The sequence below is a fragment of the Strongylocentrotus purpuratus genome, unplaced genomic scaffold (assembly GCF_000002235.5).
Source record: "Strongylocentrotus purpuratus isolate Spur 01 unplaced genomic scaffold, Spur_5.0 spur5_scaffold_10, whole genome shotgun sequence".
In the NCBI taxonomy this organism is placed as follows: Eukaryota; Metazoa; Echinodermata; class Echinoidea; order Camarodonta; family Strongylocentrotidae; genus Strongylocentrotus; species Strongylocentrotus purpuratus.
The window spans coordinates 4,295,548-4,320,931 of record NW_022145595.1 but is presented as its reverse complement, the minus strand read 5'-3'; the positions used below and the strand labels follow the sequence as shown (position 1 = coordinate 4,320,931).

General features: G+C 38.2%; 1 protein-coding gene across 1 annotated transcript; it reads right to left on the bottom strand.

Moving 5' to 3' along the window:
• Positions 1 to 1,278: 1,278 nt before the first annotated feature.
• Positions 1,279 to 24,911, bottom strand: LOC574696 (choline O-acetyltransferase). The gene is made up of 14 exons (XM_030979259.1): positions 24,609 to 24,911; positions 18,971 to 19,375; positions 14,432 to 14,626; positions 13,835 to 14,007; positions 12,024 to 12,204; positions 10,570 to 10,744; positions 9,615 to 9,811; positions 8,476 to 8,576; positions 7,750 to 7,884; positions 7,198 to 7,320; positions 6,186 to 6,324; positions 5,061 to 5,123; positions 4,016 to 4,153; positions 1,279 to 3,125 (listed from the first exon to the last, which is right to left on the bottom strand). The coding sequence occupies exons 2-14, from the start codon at positions 19,052 to 19,054 to the stop codon at positions 2,883 to 2,885; spliced, it is 1,947 nt and encodes a 648-aa protein (XP_030835119.1). The 5' UTR covers positions 19,055 to 19,375; positions 24,609 to 24,911; the 3' UTR covers positions 1,279 to 2,882.
• Between the last annotated feature and the right edge of the window lie 473 nt (positions 24,912 to 25,384).

The following is a 25,384-nucleotide window of genomic DNA, read 5'->3' as shown; positions in this document are numbered from 1 at the left end:
CTACGAAATGGTCTATTGTGCGAGAGCGAAAATAACATATTGTGTAATCCGAACATCATTTCAATATGCACTACAATAGGGGACAGACTTTCCATTGAGGTGATTTCTAGGAAGTCTCTACTATCGCGATAAACACAACATAATCTAAACATGGATTTTTGCCTATCTTATACCATTAGCATCACTGTTATGTTTCATATCGCTTTACCCCCAAAACAGAAAAATAACATAAGAGGCAAGCGCCTTGCTGATGAAAAGGGGAATAATGACTCTGACGCAGCTTAGCTGTTAGAAAGTGCTTTTAGTACTTACATAATAATTCGTGTTAAAGATTAGCACGTGACTAATCATTAACAGTACCGCTACAATAATTCTAGGAAATATAAATTCAAACAATATAACCTGTAATGTTAACCATTGACGCAGAACTCAAATGAGAATCTGCCAAAATCTGATTAATTTTGATAACACAATTTCCCATATTGTACATAATATACTAAAATATATAATTCAAATTTTAGCAAAAACTAATACCCATCCATTATAGGAAATAGTGATTTTGAATAGTAATTTACATTGAATCTATAGAATTTTTCTTTCCCACATTTACTGTCAAGGAATTACTGGCTAGTTAACTACATGTATTCCTATCTACAGTCGCTTACTCGTATGCGTGTTTTGTTTGTGTCCACAGGGTTCCAGGGTACTTTCGGTTGATAAATATATTTCGCTTATAATACAACTGATTCTGTATTCACTATTATACTGTCACAAGTATATCTTGTGAATATAATAATTTACTAATAAACTTTTCAAACAGACGATGGAAATAAACAGAAATAAGGATCACTCTAAGGCATAATTTTACAGCTTTGATCAAGAACCTAGAAACAAATCTAAAGACTATATTTCTGGCTAGAGAACAGAGAAAAATAGATGAAAAATATTTTGTTTCGTTTTTTTTCTTTTTGAGAGGAACTGTACATATTGGACGGCCTTTCACGATAGATCAACATTCATAATGATGATCATTATATATACTTCTTTCATCTAGATCGAGTTAAAAGGTGGTAGATCACACATTAAAATCAAACAAGCCAGCACAAATGAATACCAATAAAATTACCATCGATTAACATGATGAAAGAGAAATTTTGGTTTTGATAAAAGTGAAATTAGTTGTGAGAATTGCCGTTTGAGTGGAGCGTGCAATATCATGTGCGGATTAGCAATTGAATCCAATGACCGGGGTAATAATAATTACAATGAAACCGCGCGCTAGAAAAATATGACTTGTATTTTACTATTTCCATCTCTCTTGTGTTACTTTGGAAGGATGTTATACTAGAATGTTGGATACAAAGGCCTGAGTGCTCTTCGGACTCCTTCATCTTCAAAATAACGAGAAACAGACAATTGAGTTAAGATGCATGAGTCAGTTTCAAACTTATACCATGCAGTGACAGATTCAGTGAATGCGTGTGGTTCCTAAAGATCATTTTCTGACTAATTTAATTGGTAATATTGATTTATTTTATAAAACAGACAATTAAAAGTCTAACGAATTTATTCATTTGACGTTCCATAAATATAATGACTAATGAAAGTTAGTTTAGTCTACAATGTATTACATATTTATATTTTCTACATTTATCATTGTAGGCATTGTTGTGATTTCCAGCATTTTGTAACCATTGTCTGCAAAATACTCTCTTTCAGTTATTTTTCTTTTCGTGTATCAACAAAACTTGCTTTCTGGTCGTCACAATTTGACCACCCCTACCGTCCTCAACCTGAAAAACTCACGGGAAATCCCCTTAAAGTCATAGTAAATACTGAAAATAGTTGGACTGTAACAATAAACGTGACAATTTGACTTAGATTCATAGCATTTCAAAAAAGCGACGTGGACAAAATTTTAGGTTCAGAATTTTGACACATAATTCGGAATTAAACGCAACAAAAATCAATGCGTACGAGCTATAGTACTTTCACTACGTTGTTTAAGTTTTGCATATCTATTAAAAGTGATCTTTTGAGTGCATAGAACAATTGTTTTGAATAAATGGTTGCTATAGTAACATCGATGGTTGTTTTATTCGGAGTCATCCAATAGGTCGAAAAGTCCACAAGGTTTTTTTAAAATGCGCATGAACTGGAACTTATGGCTCAACAAATGATAATTGCGATTTAAAAATAAAACGTTTTTTCTGTTTTATTTCTGATGCTTAAATTGTCCATCCTTAGGCAGCTTGATGTAAACACCATTATTACATACAGAACTTAGTCTTAAATGGTGAGGTATACAAGTCATGTACCTGCATAATCTATCATTATGCACCGGTTTTAAGTTAGGACAGGAACACGCAATGCCCCTCATTAATCACAACGTTGCCTCAATTACAAAACACATTTACTTTGATTTCGGTACCTATTTAGTACGTAAGTTGATCCTATCTTGTCTTAGTTCCAGTCTTGGTCTATCACTGCACGTGTTCTAGCTCTAGTCCAATCTCCCCCAATGGTCTTTATGACAGATTTGCTGTGTTATCTCAAGTCATTTGGGGTATGGTCGATGTATTCATCATCCCTCTGTATTTCCCATCGCACACGAGGCGTCAGTTCTACTGCATTATTACCTACTCTCATATAGACTGTAAAGGCAATTAAACCACATCCCAGTCACTGAAAGTATTGATAGAACTGTTCATTTTGCAAGCACTATTTGAACGATATATCACTCTTTCATGACGCTTTGAACAAAGAGCCTATCAGTCACAGACGCGTTTTACGTCAGATAAATAACGCCTTGTCTGCAACGGGGTTAACACGACATCAACACGCTCAGATCTACACTAGTTCCTGGAACTGATTTAACTGGTCTACCCTTGCGTGTAGCCGTTCGAGTTGTTGTTGGTGTTTGGCTTGGTCCCCGTGCAGAGCTCGTGCATGTCGATGAGCGTTTGGTAGAGCTTTGCGCGGAAGACATGTGAGTCGGTCGAAGGGCAGGACTTGAAAGACGCTATAGCAAACAGAATGTAGTCCTCATGGGGGTTATACGATGCACCGTAACCGTCCGGGACCACAGGTCCGTAGCACATAAACGTGTCCAGTTTGGTCAGAACCTACACGAGGAGGAAGAAAAGAAGGGATATCATTTTTGTAGTTATAGGTAAGTACTGACCTAGACCGAAAAATTATATCTCTTTCGTTAGCCTCTGATTTGGGTAGGGTCGGCTCCTCTCTTTAGAGACAGAAGCCGACCATAGACGTTCCTGTTCAAGCATTTTGGCTCGTAGCTCGAGCACAAGTTTTTCCTTCATAATCTTTTTGCCTTGCGCACAGACTAGGAGGGATGAGATTTAAAATTATTAATAAAACTTGAATTCGGCGTAAATATTCAAAATTGAATGACACACGCCCTTAAGACTAAAACAACAACAACATAGATGACGTCAAGCGCAGTGAGAATTTTAAAAGGCCCATGACATCGAAATACAAGTGTATTCCTGTTGGTGTGCAGTCCTGCATACATCTCATATTTTGATACGTAAACTTCTGAATTTGTTTCATAGATTTTTAAATATTTATTGAAATATTTTTTTCTTCAAACTTGCTAAGCTCCACCCAAAAACCTCCAGACGTCATTCCCCTAGGGACATCATCTGTCAGTCATCAATGAGCTAACTTGAGAAAGTGGCATGTAACTTTTCCAAAGTTGACCACCTGTTACAATACCACAAACAATAGCAAGATATAAGTTGCATGTAAATGCAGTGTATGCTGTATGTCTATCTTGATGCAATACAGTATCTATCACCCAAGGGGGCATAAATGGTAAGACTATATAAAAGCAGGAGGCAACAGTTGAATATTAGAAACATGTGTGCTAAAATTGGCTTTCAGATGATGTACACATCAGTGAGAAAGTTTGAGAGTTGTACAGAACATCAATTTGTTTCCATGGTAACTGGTCAATGTGGATGCTGAAATAAGACATGATGCGGATTCTCACCTGACTGGTTGAGAGACAGAACCTGTTACTGATCTCGAAAGCCTCATCAGCGAAGATGGCTGGTAGTGGCATCCCTATCTCCTTGCTGACCTCCCTCAGACAGAGCAGGTGGCAGTCAAACCCCTGTCCCGTGATCGTCTACCGTTTCAACAACATAATAAAACAGAAATCTATTATTTTATATTCATAACATGGTATAACGTCTCTATGCGCTTCAATAGTATTTTGCATTATTATATCCCAGGTGTGACTCCGGTGACCATGTCACTCAGGACTTGGGAAGAAGAAGTTTTACCACGTACCCACTTTACTACACCTTGGTCGAGAGTGGCAAATGTAAATTAATGCTATACCAAAGGATGTTAGTGCTGCGTTGGTGATTCGAACCCCGTACCTTGTGGTTCACAGTCCAGAGACATATCCACTAGACTGCAGCACATCTATAAAATAAATTTCCTCTGATCATGTTAAACGTTTACCAATTATTAAAGGACATAATCAACGGTGAAATAAATGGTAATAGCAAAGCTCTACATATGTATTAAATTCGTCTTACTCTTTCAAAACTAAAAAATGTAGGCCCTTAACCATTTCTTTCAGAAGTTCTAAACGATCATTATAATAACTATTTCGGGGCAAGTCTGAATTGACAGTCATAATTATGATGTACCATAAACGTATACCAAGTTTGTGTACTTCTACACATAAATCTACATTGAATGTGTTATATCACTTTATATTTGGTCATTATCTAAGCTCATTGATGGGCTTCTAACTGGATACAATAATTTGGGACGAAGTCGGTTAAAGGTACGGGAAATTAGCTTGAACGTGTTCACTATCAAAGCCTATGTCATCGTTTCAGGGAACCGTCATATGTACACGTTTTCCGATATCCCGTTGATACACAAGTTAATTATAACATACGCGTTTCGATGGGACTTCGGCAAACTTGAAATTATCATGCTTATGACTCTTTCGTGAAACGATGGCCAACTTTGAGAAATGCATTATAAAAAAAAAAGAGTCGTCTTCAATATTATACCTGTAAGCATGTTTCTGTTTGAGCTTTGATGGCTTCCCTCATCAAGAACTTCTTCTCCTCTATCTAAAAGTAGAAACAAATAAAATGATAATCTTCTTTAAACCTTACGCAGAAGAAAACATACGCCCACGACGTCGACCGTCGAAAATAAAAGGATTATATAATATGATATGGTGAGATAAAAATAGCAGTAAGGGTCGAAGTGAGCCACATCGATGCCGGGAAAACAAAAAAATTAACTAAATAAAAATAGTTTAGTTTCCAGTTTTCTTTAATTACACGTGGGTACATCGTTATTCAATACACGTTATATAAAAACTGCTTTTGTTTTTTTATGATTGAGAAAAATAAGTAATTGAGCCATTGAAGCCATATAACAATTGAACTAGAATATAGTTCTTACATCTCTGAGGGCTTTCTGAGCAATGGACTTTTCATGGTTTTCTTGGAACTTTCAATGTTAGCAGCTTCCTTACTATTCTGTATGTAAGATACTCACAGCTTCAATGACATACTACGGCATAGTCACCTTTAAACCTTGGCCGATAAATACACTGTCGCTCATAAAGGTGGAATATTTTAGTTTTACCCCAATTTATGGAATTATTTTAAAAATTATTTAAAAATAATAGTATACATTCTCAGATTTTATTGGATAGTAATTTGCCAATGTGTGTTTTGCGGGATTGCTTAAGCATGTGTATGCTACTATGCTATGATCATGTTACCTCCCCGAGAGCCTATAAAAAACAACTATGCCTCGAATAATAAAGCAGTCATTATAACTTGTATATACCGAAAAGAGTCATAGAGTACATGTGCGATGTGCGACCAATCATGGTTTCAAGTTTGTTTACGCTATCTAGACCTAGTCTTAATAGGGTGTCTGATCGCGCACCACTCGAGTTTGTCTGCTAAAATCCTTCCCATTGAGATTGCACGCATATACGTAAATTGCCAAAACCGGTCAATAGTCTTTTGAAAAGTGCCCTAGGGCTTTTTTGAAAAGCCTATTGACCGGTTTTGGCATTTTACGGGAATGGCTAAAATCATGACTCCAATTTCGACCAATCAGATGGCTTGATTTCTAAACTGTGGAATAGAAAGAAATAACATTACACTTACACTGGCCTCTCGTTCTCCTTTGATTGACCGTACGAACTCTAGAGCTTCCGGTGAAGCGGCCCGGATATTGTCGACTCGGCCTTCTTGAAACCGACGTGTAGAACCGCTCTCGTATGTACTCGTCAAACGCCCGTATATTCTTAAAGAAAAAAATAAGCAGGATTTTATAATGAAAGTTTCTTTTGAGAGTCACACCTTTTTAAAAGAAAATATATCAACCCATCAGTAAGTATTATGCAGTTTTTTTTAGCCTGTTTCATAAGACTTATTGTCAATAATGAATGCTAAAATATTCGTTAACGAATTTGGTCTCAGTCAGTCAAATGTCATGATTTCAGTAGATTATAATAGTAAGTAGTCATTGTTACGTGACTATATTTTACGTATCAAAAGAAGTACTTGGGGCATATCAAGATAAAAAATTAATTGGGGTCACACCTCCTAATCGATTCCACATCAATTTCAAACTGGCAGACTCCTGGCCATGCGGGGAGAAGTATCTTTTGTTTGGTCAGTCTGTTGGCCTGATGTCGGTCTCGTTTGAGTGACTGGGATATTATACCGGAGCTGTTCAAATAGGTTCTAGGACACCTACCCCCTGGACATCCATCCCTCGACAAATACCCCTTAGGACAACTACCCCCTGAACATGCACCCCGGACATCGACCCCAGACAACTATCCCCTTCGACAAGCATCCTCTAGGACAACTACCCACCGGACAACTATCCTAGGAGGTAGTTGTATGGGGGTAGTTGTCTAGGGGGTAGTTGTTCGGGGGGAGTTGTTCTAGGGGGTAGTTGTCCTAGGGGGTAGTTGTCTGGGTGATAGTTGTCCGGGGGTAGTTGTCTAGGGGTAAGTCGTCCTAGAGGGTGGTTGCCCTATGGGGTAGTTGTCTGGGGAGTAGTCGTCCTAGAGGGTGGTTATCCGGGATGGATGTCCAGGGGGTAGGTGTCCGGATACGGTTCAAATACATTACTCAAAAGGAAATTGAGCGAGTTTTGTGTTCATACCTGTAGTATGTTAGCTGCAGTGCTAGCTGTACGAAGGCATCGGGACTTATGTTCTGAGATTTGGGGAAGTTTTTACCGAACTGAGTGAAACGTAGTAGCTTGACATCAGCATCACTGACAGCACTAATGTAGTTGAGAATAAAATTGGAGGAAAGCAGTTAATGACAATCATTGAAAAATAGTATATTATGACATTAAAAAACAATATTTACAGTGATGAAACATTTGACCAGGAGAAGATACAGGACTTCATTTAAAAGATGGGACAAAAAAGGTTAATCACATTATAAGATACCTAGTGTCACTAGAGTTTGAAGGAGCATAAAACATCACCCTTTCTCCTGGTGTACCTAAAGTATTCACGATTAGGTTGTAAGCATATTGGAAGGGGTGGGGTGGACATAAACACTTTTACAGGGAGAACTCTAGGTTACCTCAGATCCCTTGGTATATTTCTCCCATTAGATATATCTTGCGGCAGAGGGAGACCGTTTTTTATGGTACATAAAGGTTTAAGGGAGTATCGACACCCCGAGAACAATAATGACTTACTATGTGATCTGAGCTTTGGCTATTTCGATGTCTTGGAGTAGGATTGGTGAGATTTTCCAGTTGAGTTTTCGTGGATTAGGAAGCTCACATATTGACTGTGCTCTCGTCAGTTTTCGTTTGTGTGTTTCAGAGTCACTGCGGGAAGATAAGATATCAGATGATTGTTATAGAACTGCAATCCTGGGATAGCCCAAGCGCGTAACTTGACTGTCCGCAAATGCGGCTGATTTTGATGGACGCGCATAAACTGACCTCAGCAATCGGGCAAGAAAAATAGAAAGGCTTATATTACCCTAACGTCACAGGGGTTATAAACATTGCAGGAGTGGCTCATCTAGGATACATATATTTGATCACGTAAATCGATCTTGAACAATCCATGGACAAGAAATATACTATGAGGAATAGACAATATTTATTATACTTTCTTTTAGAATTTTCAAAGTTATTTTTTGATGGTTCATAAGAATAATTTTTTCTTCAATATCTAAAAAAAAAAAAAAAAAAGTTTGATCTTTTGTTCTTTAAATGTGGTGTTAATTAGGCCGAATTATATTTACATGAAATACAGAGACTGAAATGGTCAGAGAGAAAAATAAAAGAATCTCTCGCATCCACTTTTCATTGACATGCAAACCTATAAGGCAGGTGACGGACCTGAACAAAATGTGACTTTTAGCAACCATGCAGGATATGTTTAAGTTTAAGAATATATAAACGACGTACATGTATTTGAGTAGATGTTCGACCAGCTGCACGACCGCTACTCCTTCTGACGGGGAATGCTCGTAGTTGAGACCGGATTGGCCGTCTGTACCGATGATGAACTACGGATAAAGAGATACAAAGTTTTGTCTGAATTACCACCGATAACCCAACCATTAATCCCATCCGGTCCGGTAAATTGTAGAGCGCCAATATTCCGAATGTCTGATTGGGACTGCTAAATAGATTTAAAAATATTTTTAAAAATCGTTGCCACCAATCAATTACCAATTTCAATCAAATAACCAATTACCACTTAAATCATGTTAAGGATATTAAACATTCATTTGTAATTGTTGAACGTTCAGTGTATCATTTTGATACTACCTTAGGATACGTCGATGGGAGGATGCGTCCCAAAGTATTTGGAGGGGGTGGGGGGGGGGGGTGGTTGTACCATATCAAGTGCAAGTGTCTGCCACGATTTTGTGTCTTTTCTTGTGCGCCATGAAAAATCACTAAAACCATAACTTACATATCCTACTTTGTGAAGAAAGAGGCATCTCATGATTTATTAGAAGTATCTGAAGTTTTGGAGCATAATAATGTGTTCCCTCAACCTTAGGAATTACAGTACCTTCGACTTTATGTAGAATATCAAATTGTTATAATTGAATTCGTACGTGTAATACACAACTGTACTATTTTTTCCAGACTGTGACTCCCGACCTTGCACATTCCATTCTAAACTTCCTTTTCTCTCTTCCCATTCTTCTTCTGACCCCCATGCTTTACCTTCTCTTCCTGTTTCTCTTCTTTCTTACATCCATCATCCATATCCTTTCATTGTTTTTGTCTGTATACTTTGCTTTTTAATTTGTATACTTATTATGAATGACACTGTGTCAAAATTATTTTGAGGAACTTAAATTCTACAATATGCTTTTTCTTAACTTCCTTTTTTCACATGTAATTTCGAAATTATTTAGTGTAAATGCCACACAAACTTATGTTGTGTAGATGTCTTTATTGTTCACGAATATCAACTTTGTAAATATGCTATGTTTTGTTAATGTATTGTATTTTTTTCATGTGAAATAAAAGAAACTAAACTGAAAAACTGAAACTGAACATGATGAATTGATAAACTCGACACTAACCTGCATGGTTTTATCGAACCACCTGTTGCCCGTGTTGTTCTCGACTCCTCCCCCGTGCAGCATATGGAGACCGAGCGGCTCGTCGTCCGAGTCGATGGGCTTGCCGACCTCGGGAGGAGGGTAGTCCATGCGCTCGTCAAGGCAGAGAACGAAGATACATCGCTCTATCATGTCCAGTGAGTCGCGATTCGTTGAATCTGAAATTGTAGAGAAGGTGGAGTATAGTTTAAAGTCCCACTGCACTACTTAAACAATGCCTAATCGGTCACCATTGGTCCCCTGGTCCCTTTTTTATAATGTTAATTGAGAGCTGATATGATGAGATAACCACCTGTCAGTGACCATGCAGGGAGGTCTAATCCCTCCTGGCCAAACTAGTGCAGAGGGGTTTTAAGATGACATCATATCCGCAACTTATTTTATCTTTTAGGAGCATAATCGCAACTATTTTCGAAGAATCAACTCACGGGCATTTCAATACCCTACTGTATATATATATATGCCATAGAAATCCTGTTCGTATTACGTAATATGTCTTTATAATGTTCGTACATCTCAAAATATGACGTACAAGGCCATAATAATTGCCTTCTAAAGGTTGATTTTCCGAAAGTTGTTGCGATCAGGTTAATGCCAAATATGGCAGACTTTCTTTAAAGAAGCGATTGCTCTTAAAATGTCCTCACATCTGAATTATTAATGGCTAACATTTTTGTTATTTTAAACTTTAAAAAAGTTCCATCCCACATGCGTATTCCTTCCCATGTACCCGTATGCCTATATTGTACGAGCAAGATCTAGTCAATCCATTTCTATTTGATGATTCCCAAACCTCATAGTATACACTAATACTTATGTAATACATAATCAACTTTTCCGAATAGGCTCCTTAATCGACTCTATTTAAAATGCGTCAAGAAATTACGCAAAGTAGGAAAAGAGATGATTAACTAACCTTCTATTAATCTAGCCCTAGAACTAGCCCATGTTGGTCTATCGGCGGTGGTAAGGAGACCCAACGGGACGGAGTCGGGGTTTTCTTTGGCAGCATCTAGTATTCTCTTGAGTTGACTGACCAGGTCTTGGTCGCTCAGTCGTTTGAAGTTGATTATGACGTCTAAGATAAAGAACTGCAGAAAAATGAGAAAATTTAATAAATATTGGAGAAAACCATTCGTAAAAACAATTTTCTTTTGGATGGATACATGGATCTACTTTCAAAATAGAATTACATTTCTATATTTGTGAACTGCAGAAAAATGACATTTAAATCTGGAATCCTGAACGTAACGAAATATCTGGAATGAACTAATGAGCTCAAGAAAACGATAAAAGCCCCTATCACTTAACTAGAATAGTAACGATATGCGTTTTCATTTCGGGATAAAATTTCCTTCCTTGGGAAATTACCCATGCAAAGTTAAGAAGACCTTTAGGATCATGTACTATGTCATTCATAATTATAATACAATGCACTTTTTACGGGGGGGGGTGGGGGAGGGAAGTCCTAGTGGTTCTATAGCAATATACTTCCATTAGTCATAATTACAATATTGATAAAAAGTAGGCAGAGGGGGGGGGGGGCAAGCATGAAATAAATAGGAAAAGAAAACGTGGAAAAGAAGGTCACATGACTCCATTCCAAACCCTGTTCCCTAGCTCCATCTCATTTTATCATAATGATAAGACCAGTACGCCACTCCAACAGCTGCATCCTAAACTACATCACAATTAACGATTACAGTGGCATTCACCTTCGGGGGAAGAGGGGGGGGGGGGGGGGGGGAGTTAGGAGACATATGCCCCGGTACCCGAGTTTTTTTTTTAGAATACTTTAAAGGGACTCGGTGACATTGTTCAGATGAGAGGAAGTGGTGCTAAGGTAGTGACTTCAATGCTAGATGTACAATTAAAGATAATCCGAAAATTTGGCTGAAAATGGACCATTATTAATGATACAAATTAGGAAAAACTGATCTGATCGATTCCTTAATTTTTCCAACTATATTATTACAATTTCATTACATTGTAGGTGACTGTAAATCGTCACAAAGCAATAAATTGGCTCTATATACCATTCCAGACATTTAAGTGTTGACAGATTTTTAATAGCCTTTTTTTTCATGGAAAAACGGTTGGGAAAATAAAAAAAATGGTTGGGAGAATTTATTTTTGATCACTGTTAGAGGGTGTTGCACAGTGATGCCTTTAAAGAAAACCATAGATATATCTTTTGGTTTGAGAATTTTTCAGGATTCTTTGCATGTCAAAGGGTTAAATGTAGAAGGAATGTAATAAGTAACATTTTATACAAATATTACGCTATTTTTTCATCACCCTTCAAACATGTTACCGAGTCACTTTAAAAAAAAATTGGTCTGACAATCCCTGCTATATAAATGGGCCTACCTGGTTTTGACATACGACAATGATGTGTTCCGGTTCGGGCATGAGACTACTACCCGGTGAGACTAATTCATCTTTGAGTAGACCGGGTACCCGGTAGGATGAGAAGAGTCGGTAGTACTGTTCCATACAAAGCGGTTGCCCCTGCTTGTTGTGCCTGGCCCGGTCGACGGGTAACGCTCGCCTAAGAAAATATATGAAAAGATAAAGGTGAAAGCGTCTTAGAATATTATGTTAAAAAATAATGCAATTCTGGAGTCCTAATGCAGAGATGGGATCAAGGAGACGAACAAACAGCATGTGAATGCAGCCAGGAACAGACAATGGAAGACCTGCTAGTCTATCCACTCCTGCAAGTGCCATGCACCCAAGATGACCTGGAAGCCGTGAATTGCCGTGTCAAAGCCTATGTGGACCACTGGATGGGACTTGTGTAGTGATTCGATAACAAGAAGAAAAAGAAGAAGGTAATAGGAATATTTGGTCAGTGTCATTATTTTTACCTGTTATGCCTTCGTTTGTGTTTGTTGTTTATCTCTATAGGTTAAAATATCATAATTACTAAATTACTCCCAAACGCTATCAGGACTTTTTGATACATGAAAACGATTCTTCGATCGATTTGACCATGGACCCCACGGTAGGGTCGATGATTTGACTTTCGTTAGTAATGATTTATGTTTCGCGGACCCTCAATTAACTGGAAGAATTCCTGGAAGGTTTTGAGACATGGTATCTGCAGAAAGCTTCCAACGGGATACTCCCGTTTACAGGTATGTCCAGTGTTTGGAAGTCATGGGGTAACATTCTAATCCGATGAATCCTTAACGCGCAAGAGGAATGATAGGGAGGTTGGTGCAGGACGGTCCAATAACAAATTTGCTTAATAAACTTGAATGGTAACCGTTCATTAGAAACCATACATTCCCAATCGATTCCCAATCTTCATCATCATATAGTGCCGTTCCTTCGAAAGGGGTTAGCGGCTATGCACCAGTTCATTTCTTGACATCATCAAACCAAGTGATTCGCTGTCTACCCCTTTCTCGTTTACCCTAGATCTACCATTCCTTCCAGCAAGATCTTCTGCAATTCAATTCAATTCAATTCAATTCAAAAAAAATTCAGTTCAATTTTATTTCATTCAGTCAAAAAGACAACATTTCATATAACAACCAGCTATATAACATAAAATACACATTAGGAAAATATTTTACATTTGGACATAAAATAAACTGAATAGGTTGCAACCTGAAAGGAAAAAAAATAATCCTTATATAAAGGTTGACCCTTTTTTATAATAATAATCCTCCTCCTTTCATCACACTACCAACATACACTAGTTATCTCTCTCTCTCTCTCTCTCTCTCTCTCTCTCTCTTTGTTTGCTCTGTTCAGGACTTCTTTGTTGCTAATTGACATCTTAAAGACACATAGTAGTCAGCTCTCATGGGGAATTTGACACCGCTCAGGTGTGTACTTTATAACAGGCGTTGTCATTCTCCAGAAATAGCCTTCAGTTTTATGACCTTTGTACTCCTCATCCATTCCTCCACAAGGTAAAGCCATTATCTCACTTTTCCCTCACCCGAAGACTCTCCGAGAGACGAAAGGGTATTTCTTGATGGACCTACGGGTTCGCTGCGTTTAGACTTGTAAACACATTAATTGTATTTCCACCAAGTCTAGTGTCAGCGAAATATGGCCTTCTGCACATAGAAACTGACGGCCCACACCATTTAATACACAGTAACTTGTCGGTTAGACACTAAGAGAACACGAGGAAAAGTCATTTTTAGATGGATTATACTTACGCATCAATAACAACCTTGTAGTCCAGAATACCGGATATCAGTTTTGCAGCAAATCGTAACCTTTGACCTTCGTCTCTGAAATATTGCTTGGGAAAGACCATACCAGGGTTGCTGTTGATGGGCAAGGCGGACCGAACCTTGAGGTACATATCATCTAGCCAATAGTCGTATGTCTGTGGTAAGAAACGTTGTAAACAATCATCCATTGCGATAGAACGAAGTAGAATTTTAATATGATACATGGATATGAATGATATAAAGCTCTATTCCTATGGCAAGCATTGAATGCAATGGAAATAATAGAAAGTATCGATGTTTTAAATCGGGATTTATGGCATTGGATGGCTGTCATGAAGTTTATAAGAATAAGTATAAAAATGTCTCAAATCGATTTATTTTTTATTTTAAAGGAATAATTGAATGGAGCCTGGGAAAAAATGAATCATTTCCGTTCCTCCTTCCTAATATCAAATTAAAAAAAAAATGTTTGTGTGTGTGTGTGTGTGTGTGTGTGTTTGTGTTTGGTTTGGGGGTTATCTACTTGAAAAGCACTAGCTTTGTACAGGACGGACACCACAAACGGATCGAGGTTCCTACCCAGTTCACTTTGGTTTCCCTCATTTCGACTATCTTCTGTTGCAATGTCTCCCCTTCTCCTCCCGGCTTGAGGAACTCCTGGACCAGGGCTTGGGTTCTCTCATACTGTTCCTTGGAGACCAGAGGACTCAGGGACTTGAGGTACCTCTCCAGACTCTGGCCGAGCGGAGGCACCGGAAGTGTAGGCAGCGGTCTCTGGAAACATTGGAATAGAACGGGAGATAATGGTGACAACGTTATATGGTGTTCGTGTATTTTCAGCAATAAAAGAAATACGAATATAATGTACTATGTGTAATTTCATCCTTAAAGATGAAGTTGAGTTCTGGTCATGCGATTGCATTGTGAAAGAAACGGTGTGGAATGGACCAGAAAAGGTTGATCATCTAGTACATAAGAATTGTGTGTATTGCAAGGTTCTGGAATCATCAAGATGATAAGAAATTTGGCCAGGTCTTGGTAGAGTTACAAACACTGTATACAGAAATATGTATATGGGACTACACGAACACGTGGCGTAAAAATCCTACCCCGGAGTTTTACGATGTTACATGACATATTTAGAATATGAAGGCATTCGAAGAGCCATGCTTTTTAGGGAACATGTCTTATCTGATGTTCTTCCACACTTGCATAATAAGAATGATAACGCTCACAAATTATTTTTCACCCCTTCCCAGAACTCAACCTTCTCTTTAATTCCAACTGCAAAAATAAAAAAAACACGCGAAAACACGCATTAGCAAACTTAAAGTTATCGAAGATTGTAAACGATGGATTAAATAACGGGACATTAAAACATGTCGGGATCTAATTTTTATTTTACCAACTCTGGCACACAAATCGTAGGAAGGGCGGAGTACTAAATTTTGAAAATTGTTTGATGCACTTTTCCCAATACAATCCCCATATAAAGTTTATAATTTACCCTGAAATATTGCCGGTAATTTAACATTTTGTAATAAATATGAAACTGGAGCCTGGCCTCCTAAATTCCCCGCAGTGGAAGAGCGGCTCGGAGCATGGAACTCCAATGCCATTGTTGCTCTTTATAAATCACGCATGCGTTTGAATACATTACAACAGTTTCCACTCCTTCTCTATCACCTCCTTGGTGTAAGGTTGTATATTTCCCTCCATGCACTATGCATTATACGAGGTTTTCATGGCTATTTGAACTTTCGTTCAACCTTTTTGAAAATCGAATAATGTAACAAAGATTTATTAAGATTGTCGAAATGGAATAACTTAGAAAAATTCTTCGTCCATTCAAATATCCATGAGCTTTTAAGTGAACAGTCCTAAATTCCATTACTTCACAAAATTGCATCGACAACGTTAATTTTAACGAAATATCCTTTTTAAGCGCGGAAGGTAACAGTATACACTCATCTAATCTAATGTATTTCTTCTCTGGAAATTTCTTCCTCAGAGAGAGACAACGAAATTCAATTTTCCGCCTGGAATTCTGAAAGCAATTTGATTTTTCTACTGAACTTCATTGAACGAGCCTAATTAACCGCGCTAATTTCGGCGCCTCGGTCGGCGCTCACGCATCGTGCGTGCACCGAGCTTCGTGTAAACAAGCGCTGTGGATCATATTGATCAGAGCTACAAAATGTAACAGATATAGATATCGATCCCCTGCCTCTTTCATCGTCACCTAAACCACTTCCTGTCTATCTCTTTAACTTTCTAACTATCTGCCTATCAATCCGTCCGAATACAATTCTATCTATCTCATGGCGTGAAGAAATGCGTTTGTTATGTGTCGAATATTGTAAGCTGATAAAAGAGTGAATCAGCATGCTGTTATAGGTGTTTAGGTAAGTATGGATTTGTATTTTAAGTAAATAATAATTTGCTACCAGTAACATGATGTTTTGTTCAGTACTGTCACAATCACAATGATTTAAAAGACTATTTTGCAATTATGGAAATATATCAAAGATACTCTTGCTTCTCCATTTTGTACTATCAATCGGCCTAATTTTACCTACACAATTCCCCGAGATAATGTCGACCCATGTCTCGTAGATTACATTATTTTCTTAATTATAATATTTTAATCAAACTTCCTCAATACCAACGGAGAATGCAGTTTCATATCTTTCATTGTGATCGCTAGTATCAGTTTTCAAAAATATCTGTAATCCGCTGTCTCCATCAGTTTCTTCCGCCTCACGTACCACGCATCTATCTACTAAAGATAAATAATTCAAAATTGATTTCCCGCGAACCGTAAATACCATTACGTTGGTATAGATGTAGAGAAATGATATAGCGTGAGATTATTTTTCCCTGAAACGTCAAGATGACTGTCATCAGTTTCGGTTATAGGATGAAAATCGAGGTTCTTTGGCGGGGTTGCCTAGCATCGCGATGTCAGCTAGCGCCTCGGGTGATACCACCGCTCTAGCTGCAGTCAGAGCACCACGACGACTCCAATTAGAGGAACTCGAGAGAGTACTCGAGACCGGAATAAGATGCCGGCCGGAATTGGGTGGCCGAATTTCATTTGAGGACGGATAAAAATGAAAGGAAAATGCGCTATCGGATTACGTTTGATATTTATACTGGCAAATGAGACGAGGTTATTAGCCCAAGCCGCAACCTCGTAGCTGCCCGCCCCCCCCCCCCCCCACTCAGTGTTATTTAGGGTACGCATATGCTTGTTCCCTCTTTTTGAAAGCACCCCCTATCTGAGGACTGCCAACATTTCCGAACCCCCCTTTCGCGGGCTTTTCGCGGGCTTTTCCTGCCTTGGAGACCCCCCTAAATCATGAAAAATGCTCAATGTACCCCCTAAATTCTAAATAATTCCTCACGAGTCCAAAGAAATGAGAGAGAAAAAGAGAAAACACCCCCTTTTTAAAGAAAACTCCGGGTGAAAAGTAAATACACCCCTTTTTTTTTACAATTCTCGGGCCGGACTTCGTCACACCTTTACTGGACATTTTGTTAACACGCATGGGGGCCGTCCATTCTCGGAGTGGGGGGGGGGGGGCGGGCTTAGCTGACACTTTGCGTGAAGTTCGCTGCTAGAAAGTTACGTAAAGTAATGCAGGGGGAAAAAGCGATACAACGTTTGTTGGAGGAACATTCGTATAATCCCTTCCCTTAATTGCGACCGAACTCAACAGGCTATGTTGGCGATGGGGCCTTTATAGCCAAATTGTGATAACCATGGTCGTGTCTGTCTTGATTATTTAGTTGACACCTGTTATTGTTATGGTGTAAATTTGATACTTGAAAATATACCAAATAAGGCATGAACATTAAAAATAGAACACCTCCTCCCCTCGAGTATGAGGTGACAGAGGTCTGCCCGAGTATAAAAAGCCGATTGCCCAAATATTGCTTCATTGTGTGTTGAAAAATCCGGCCATATTGGCGGATAAGTGACGATACAATAAGAGCCATTTAGCAGCATACATGAGGCCGAGCGATGATCAGTTAAATTTACATCTAAAGGGATGCCTCCTTTATTGTTTAAAGGTCTATTTCATAACAATGGTAGGCCTTTAATTGTTAGATACACTCCATGCCCTGTAATCTACCAATCCAGATAAAACTGACCCTGGGTGAAAATCAAGTTGAACAACGCGAAACTTAGACCTCAGACTAACCTGGGCCCCGTTGCATAAAACTTACCATTGATGGTAATTTTGCCATCAATGACAACTACCATGGTAACAGGGCTCAACAGCCAATCAAAATCAAGGTTTCCATGGTAGTCACCATTGACGGCAAAGTAGCCATCAATGGTAAGTTTTGTGCAACGGTACCCTGATTTTTTAAACCCGATTCTGAACAAAAGCCTGTACCTGGTATCGGGTATTTATTTATTTATTTATTACTAATCTTTTAACAAGGTAGCTCATTCAACAATAAGAAGTGGTCTTTCATGGAGCCCTCAATAATTATGAACATATTAACATCCTGTTAATATACAGAACAGTTTAATAAAATTCCATAGTACATTTAGAAAGATATAACACAGAAATAATAGACGTGGCACAAACGAATAAATATATAAATATATATAATATATGTATACATTTCAAAACACTTAGGGTACATGTGTTCAATTGTTCTGTATCTATGTTGTTCACTCGAAATTATTATAATAAAACAGTGCTTAAAAAGCGCTTTCCATCGAAGTCTCTATAAGCGCTAAGTGAAAAATAAAGTTTCAGATTTAGTTTCTGTTAATTGTTTCATATTATGCATTCATTCCACGTTTTGCAATGATTTCACCAAATAAAATAATATTACAGGACAAACCTAAATTCTTTTCTAAAGCAAAGAGACACTATGGCCCGAATTCACAAAGGAATTTTGTCGACATACCTTGGTTTTCTTACGTCATATGGTTTGTAAAAAACGCGTCATATGACGTACGAAAACCAAGGTTTGTCGACAAACCCCCTTTGTGAATTCGGGCCAAAGTGGGTACCTCATATCAATGTTGGTGTATGTATTAAATTAAAAGACTGAAATAAAGTTAAAATTCAATTTAAGAATTTATTTGCCTACCAGATGTATGGGATTTGTGATGTCATCGTCGATCTCACCGTTTGCCACATAGTGGGAGTGATGACGATTAGGCATGTGGTTCATGTATGACGGAGGAACGGGTGAAGATCAACGATAGAGAGATAGAGGGAATGGCAGGTGGTGTGGCCTGGTAGTCTGCACCCCTGGGCGTGGCTCGGTGGTATTGGGGGCGTGGAACGTCCAATAATGGTGCTGTAGGTTGCCGTGCTTGTCAAGATGAGTGGGCGTGTCGGATCGTTGGGCCTAAGAAGGAAGCAAACATGTGGGCGTGGTTGTCCTCCCGAAGTGGGCGTGGCTCAGTGAAGTAGGACTGTGTATATCTTTTAGGTAGGTAGCGCTATCTTGTGCCAGTGTTGTGGCGATAGGACGTTCGCATCATTGGGTCTGTAGAATAGAGAAGGCAAGTTGGAAAAAATTTCAAATATCTAGTGATTAAATGAATTTTTAAAATTCTTTTTGAAACATCTCTTCTTAACAATATCATGTAATCACCGTCGTCATCTTTATATTTTCACATCCAATATTAGTTTATATGAATGCAAACTATTATGAAATCAGTAAATGCGTCCTATTCAGACACGTATTCAGAACAAAAGAAGAAAATTCATAAACAAACGTGGGGACGATTATTGTGATAGATAAATAAGATAAAAATGTCACCACTGTTCCTATACATGTACTTTGCTACATTCCAATTGTAAGAGCTGTAGCTTCCAGTGGGGCATACACAAAGCCATGTAGTGCACAATGATTTATGGTTTTGCCGAATAGATTCTCTTAATTAGAATGGTAGCACGCGATAAAGAATGTAAGCCATGGTTTGCTAATTACTGGTCTTGCGACCGTGTCCTCGATCGCATGCCGAATATTGACAAATTGATCCAGACTTACGCACGCTAGACAAGGCCTTCTGTTATTATCGATGCGAATACATGGCTTCAAGTATTGTAAATGTGCATGTATTTATAGATATATATTATGTATATATATATATATATATATAGAGAGAGAGAGAGAGAGAGAGAGAGAGAATAAATAATTTACTGTGGGTAATACTCCGTCACGGCGATATACAAATGATAATTAACCCATGTACTACTGAATTATAATATTCCCCATTTGTTAAATACAGGAAATACCAGGTTCCAGAAACAAAAGGGTTAAAACAATTTTTTTTTTTAAATCCTTGAGAGAGTTCTCTTCTTGACTCTGACCGATTTCACTTTTATTTCTTCAGACAGTTTATAGTATATATATATAGAGAGAGAGAGAGAGAGAGAGAGAGAGAGGGAGACAGACAGAGACAGAGAGGACATCCAATATACACATCTGTAAGACATATCTTAAAGACTACCTCTCTCTATATATAGGCCACATGTCTAGAGAATCTACTTTCTCTGTTTCTCCGCATTTTGATCATATTTTGATCTAAACGTAAACCGTTAACCAAGTATCAAGACATTTGGAACATAACGAAAATTGAAAAAGTTATTTTACTTATTAAGTCTAGTCTTATCGCAGCGATAGTACATAACGGCATTATGAGACCGAATATGTAAGTTAACATTAAATCATAATATAAGTACCATCCTTAATTTTAACAAAAGGGGTAAATAGATAACGAGCCACACACTCAATTTAGCTCATTAATTCATTTTACATTGGATCTTTTTCAGAATTACACTATCATGATTAAACATTATAGTTTTGACAATGCAGTTTTCATTCAACCAATAAAGGTGTGGAGACATCAAAGAAATTCCAGAATAAAGCATGTTTTATTCTCTTCTTTTCAGATTGATATCACGTGGTATCAGGCGCGTACGCAGGATTTTTTCAAGGGGGGGGTTTTAACATTTATAAATCGGTCCGAAAATTTCGCAACGACTCAGCCAGCCGCTGAATAAGGGGGGGGGGGGGGGGGGGGGGTAAGAGGACACTTTTTTTTTTTGGTCCCAAAAATCGCAACGACTCAGCCGACCGCTGAATAATAAGAGGACACTTTTTTTTTTTTTGGTCTCGAAATTGGAAATTTGACATTTTGCTCCGTTGGTAAGGTTACCTTTTTAGGTCGGCCATGGGAATAATTTTTTTTTAATAATTAAAAAAAAAAAAAAATCCAAAAGTTTTAGGTTTTTTTTAGGGGGGTTTACACACAAAAAATTTCCAAAGTTTAACCCCCCCCCCTGCGTACGCGCTGGTATACCTAAACCCTGAACTTGTTAACTACAGACTATTACTTCAACATTGAACAGAGTTACAAGTGATTACTGCATTTCCGTTTTCACTTCCTACCTGCTATTTCCTTCTGAAAGGGAATTCTATCAAATAAGTCCAAACTATTTGCATATGCATTCCAAGGGTAATTTTATATAAAGGCTGGCTAAAACATTACATTGAGCTATGAACAGAAAAAACCAAGAATGGACTGAATAGAAAATATCTGCAAGAAAATCCGAATCTAACTAAAATTTAATCGAATTTATATTCCTTTTATCAACCTTGCAGTTGTTTCGTAACATTCTTGGTGTACTACATAAATACAATTGCATTTTGTCATTTGTTTGTAGCTATAAATAACACAAAAGAATTGTCATTTATCTCCGCAGTACAAGAGACAGGTAATGCATTACTTGTATCTACTCGGTTCTACCTGTATGTATAGTCTGTCCAAGAAAAAAAATGAAGTGCCCTAATTAAATTTCCGCTTCTTAACAATTTTTCATAACGAGCTTTTACGAGAGAAAAAAAATTGTTTGATTGATATGAAACATGAGCATTGGAGCTAAGGTTGGGGAGGGGTGGAATGTCAGGTAGAATAAAAAGGCAGATTGAGTAAAACTTTGGCTTCATATTCATACTTCTTTTTTAGTACTTTACCTATGTAATGTGGTTGAAGGAAAAGTGTTTATTGCATTTATTAGTTGTTTAATATTGCTGAGGAATTGCGTTATAATATGTAAAGGCGTAAACTTAGAAAGATAGAGAGAAATGAAGAGAGACAAAGAGGGTAAGAGGAAGGAGGAATAATAGATGGACGGGTAAGAGAAAAAAAAAGAGAGAGAGAGAGAGAGAGAGAGAGACAGAGAAAGATAGACACATACCCTATATTATTATCAGCCGTTTAATTTCTTCTCTAGACAGTATGGGTAATTACATATAATGTCTGATGAAAAAAAAATGATGTGAGAGGACAAACAAACTCATTCACTATAATAATCTAAGTCAAGAATCCTGATCTTAACATATCAAATAAGACAATGGGGAAAATATTAAGTGAATGCGTGTGTGTGTGTGCGTGCGTGTGTGTGTGTGTGTACGAGTGAGAGAGAGAGAGGGGGAGAAAGATTCGGAACCCGATGAAACAAAATGACAAGATAATGCTTGAATCGGTTTTTAAAGCCACCCCCTCCTCCCCCCCCAAAAAAAAAGTCGGTGGTAGAGAGGAGTATATCTTCCTATAAAAGTCTGTAAAAGAAACTTAAATTATACTACAAGTTTTAAATGTTCTGTTTGGAAAGACAAGGAAATAATAATAGGTAATTCTTCTTCAACAATTCGTAGCTTTCGGATATGGTTTCTTTCTTTTATTTTTATCAGCCCACACCACATGCCGATGGAGCTGAAATTTGATAGTTGCTTATATTTTTGAGACAGGCTGTAGTGTTATCCTTGAGTCAATCTATTCAATTACACGTGGTCTAATTCCTCTGCCAGAAGTGAATTCATAACCATTAGGATTCCGGTTAATCTATAAGTTTCTGTACAGACTATTCATATAAAAATATGTTATATATATATATATATATATATATATACCAATAATGCACTCATACGACAAAATGAAATTCCAACTCTCTTGGGTGTTACAATCGTGACCACAATTTCGAGACCTAATGAAAAGTGTTGGAGAAAACACTTTAAAATGTACATTATATATGATGTATATTTCAAATTATGATTATAATAATTGTGGAACGATGCGCTGTACCATGAATACAGTGGCCTGGGATTAGTAATTATGAAAACGACATAGCGCATCTGTGTGAATCCGACTGAATCTTTATCAATAGTTGGGCTATTCATTTTCTGCATACTTTAATCATCGTAATGACCTTTCGCAGCAAGACCTAGCATTTCATTATCCATCTTCTATTGTATTGACTTATACTGTTACCAATATCATATCGGCTCGTGTAATGCATCACAAAGGTATATACAATATGATATTTTATATTCCACATACTAAGAATCTTGCTCTACGATTGGTCAAAAGTAAATCACGTGATGAAAGATAGTTCGCCCATTATTGATGGGAGAAGCAAAAAGTTCGTTACACTGTGTAGATAGTACTACTATCTACACAGTGCAAGCACTTTCACTGAATATAGAGGTACTATCTACAAAGGGCAACGCACTTTCACTGAAAAGCGCACTAAAACAGGCGAAATTAAGCGCGCATTACCAATGAGCGCAATGAAAGAAAACACATGCGCGCACCGTACCCTCAAGGGGCTGGGTTAAACTTAAACTTTTTTGTTGTGAATTTAGGCCTATAGTGTCTTTTATGTAGATGCATACACGTCTTTTTCTGTTTGTAGTTAAATTGTTTTAGATGTGGAATATAAAGCAAATAATCACCTTTTGGTTTCAGGCGATGGCAAACTATCACTTCCTCGTCGATCAGAATGTATACGCTATCTTTCCTCACCTTCGCTTCGGAAAGATAGCTACATCCATATCGCCTCGGAAGTGATAGTTTGTCCCATCACCTTCACCAACGGTGATTATTTGCTTAATAAAAATAAATATGACATGTCTAGAAGTCACCACCGCCGTCTATTCTTTCATCACCGTTTTTCGATTAATAACCTTTTCATAAAGAATGTACTGTTTGCAATAAAGACACTGTTGTCGACAAAGATGGAATATTCTTTAGTGGGCATCAGTGTAATATGAATTTTATCACGAAATTACAGGAACACAACCTTCTGTATGAACATGGCCACCAATATAATAAGCGTTCCCCAACACCACTATCTCCATTATCATCACCATCACCACCACCACCACCACCACCACCACCACACTACCTCCATTACCACCACCACATCACCACCACCACCACTACCACCAACACCACCACCACCATCAGTACCTTTTAAAAAAAATGTGCGTCATTTCTACAAGTGCATCTTGTACAATTCGTCTAAACCGTAGTGCATTGTCTCTACCAGAATCATCATCATTAAACATTAGTATCGCCATCTTCAACAATATCTTCATCACCACCACAACCACTACCAACAACACTGCACGACCACCATCTCCATGCATGGCATTACCATCACCACCATCACCACCATCACCACCACCATCACCACCACCACCATAAATCGCCACCATCACCATCATCACCATCACCACCACCATAAACCGCCACCATCACCACCATCACCACCACCATCAAAATCACCATAAACCGCCATCATAACCATTACAACCATTACAACCACCACCACCTCCACCATATTATACCGCCACCATCATAACCATTACCACGGCACCAACGCCACTCCACCACCACTACTATCACTATCCCGATGATCTCTCTCACCGTATCAAGACGTGTCCAAGGACTAATGATGGTGTATATCATTTTCGACCTTCGTGTGGTAAGAGAGCAGTTGATAGAGTTTTGGTCCCTGGTTATATTGTCCGTTCCTACCTCAACATCTTTCTACTATGTTACCTGAGTCTGCTAACTCCAGAAAACTTCGTTCCACATAAAGTTCCAAATCAGAGCAATATTCTTTCAGGATGCAAACCCCAAAAGGCCGTTTAAATTAGTTCGTTCCAACATATAGTCACAATAAGACCGCGAACAGTAAAGGTAATAGCTTATCCTTCGTATGAATATAAAAAGAAACATGCTCCAACTTCTATGTTACCAGAAAAGTGAAATAAATCAATTTAACACCCTACTGGCACTGCTAGCGCTACCATCAACAACGTTGATTGGTCGAACAAATTGAATGATACCGGTTGAATGACGTCAAAGTGGTTTCTATGGTGACGTAATGATTGAACGAGGTGGAGGATGATGATGATGATGGGGGAACATTGGATGAGAAGACAGTGAAGCTAATTCCGCGTGACTCCAGTTGTTGGAGAGAGGAAAGGAGGGTGACGTGAGGAGAGTGACAGATCGGTAGCGATGGACGATGAGAAAAGAATGAGATGGTGGGCAAGGTGAGGATGAGAGGATGATGCTCTTTAGAGAGAGAAGAAAGAGGGAAGAAAGAGAGACAGAGAGAGACAGAGAGAGAGAGAGAGAGAGAGAGAGAGAGAGAGAGACGAGAGAGAGAGAGAGAGAGTTGGAATCTGCTATAG

Excerpts from the sequence above, each read along its gene's own strand:
- LOC574696 (XM_030979259.1), bottom strand. The coding sequence starts at position 19,054 with ATGAACCACATGCCTAATCGTCATCACTCCCACTATGTGGCAAACGGT. Across the intron at positions 10,745-12,023 it reads TTGTCGTATGTCAAAACCAG|TTCTTTATCTTAGACGTCAT; the intron begins GTAGGCCCATTT and ends ATTTTTCTGCAG. Across the intron at positions 6,325-7,197 it reads CTGCAGCTAACATACTACAG|AATATACGGGCGTTTGACGA; the intron begins GTATGAACACAA and ends TTTTTCTTTAAG.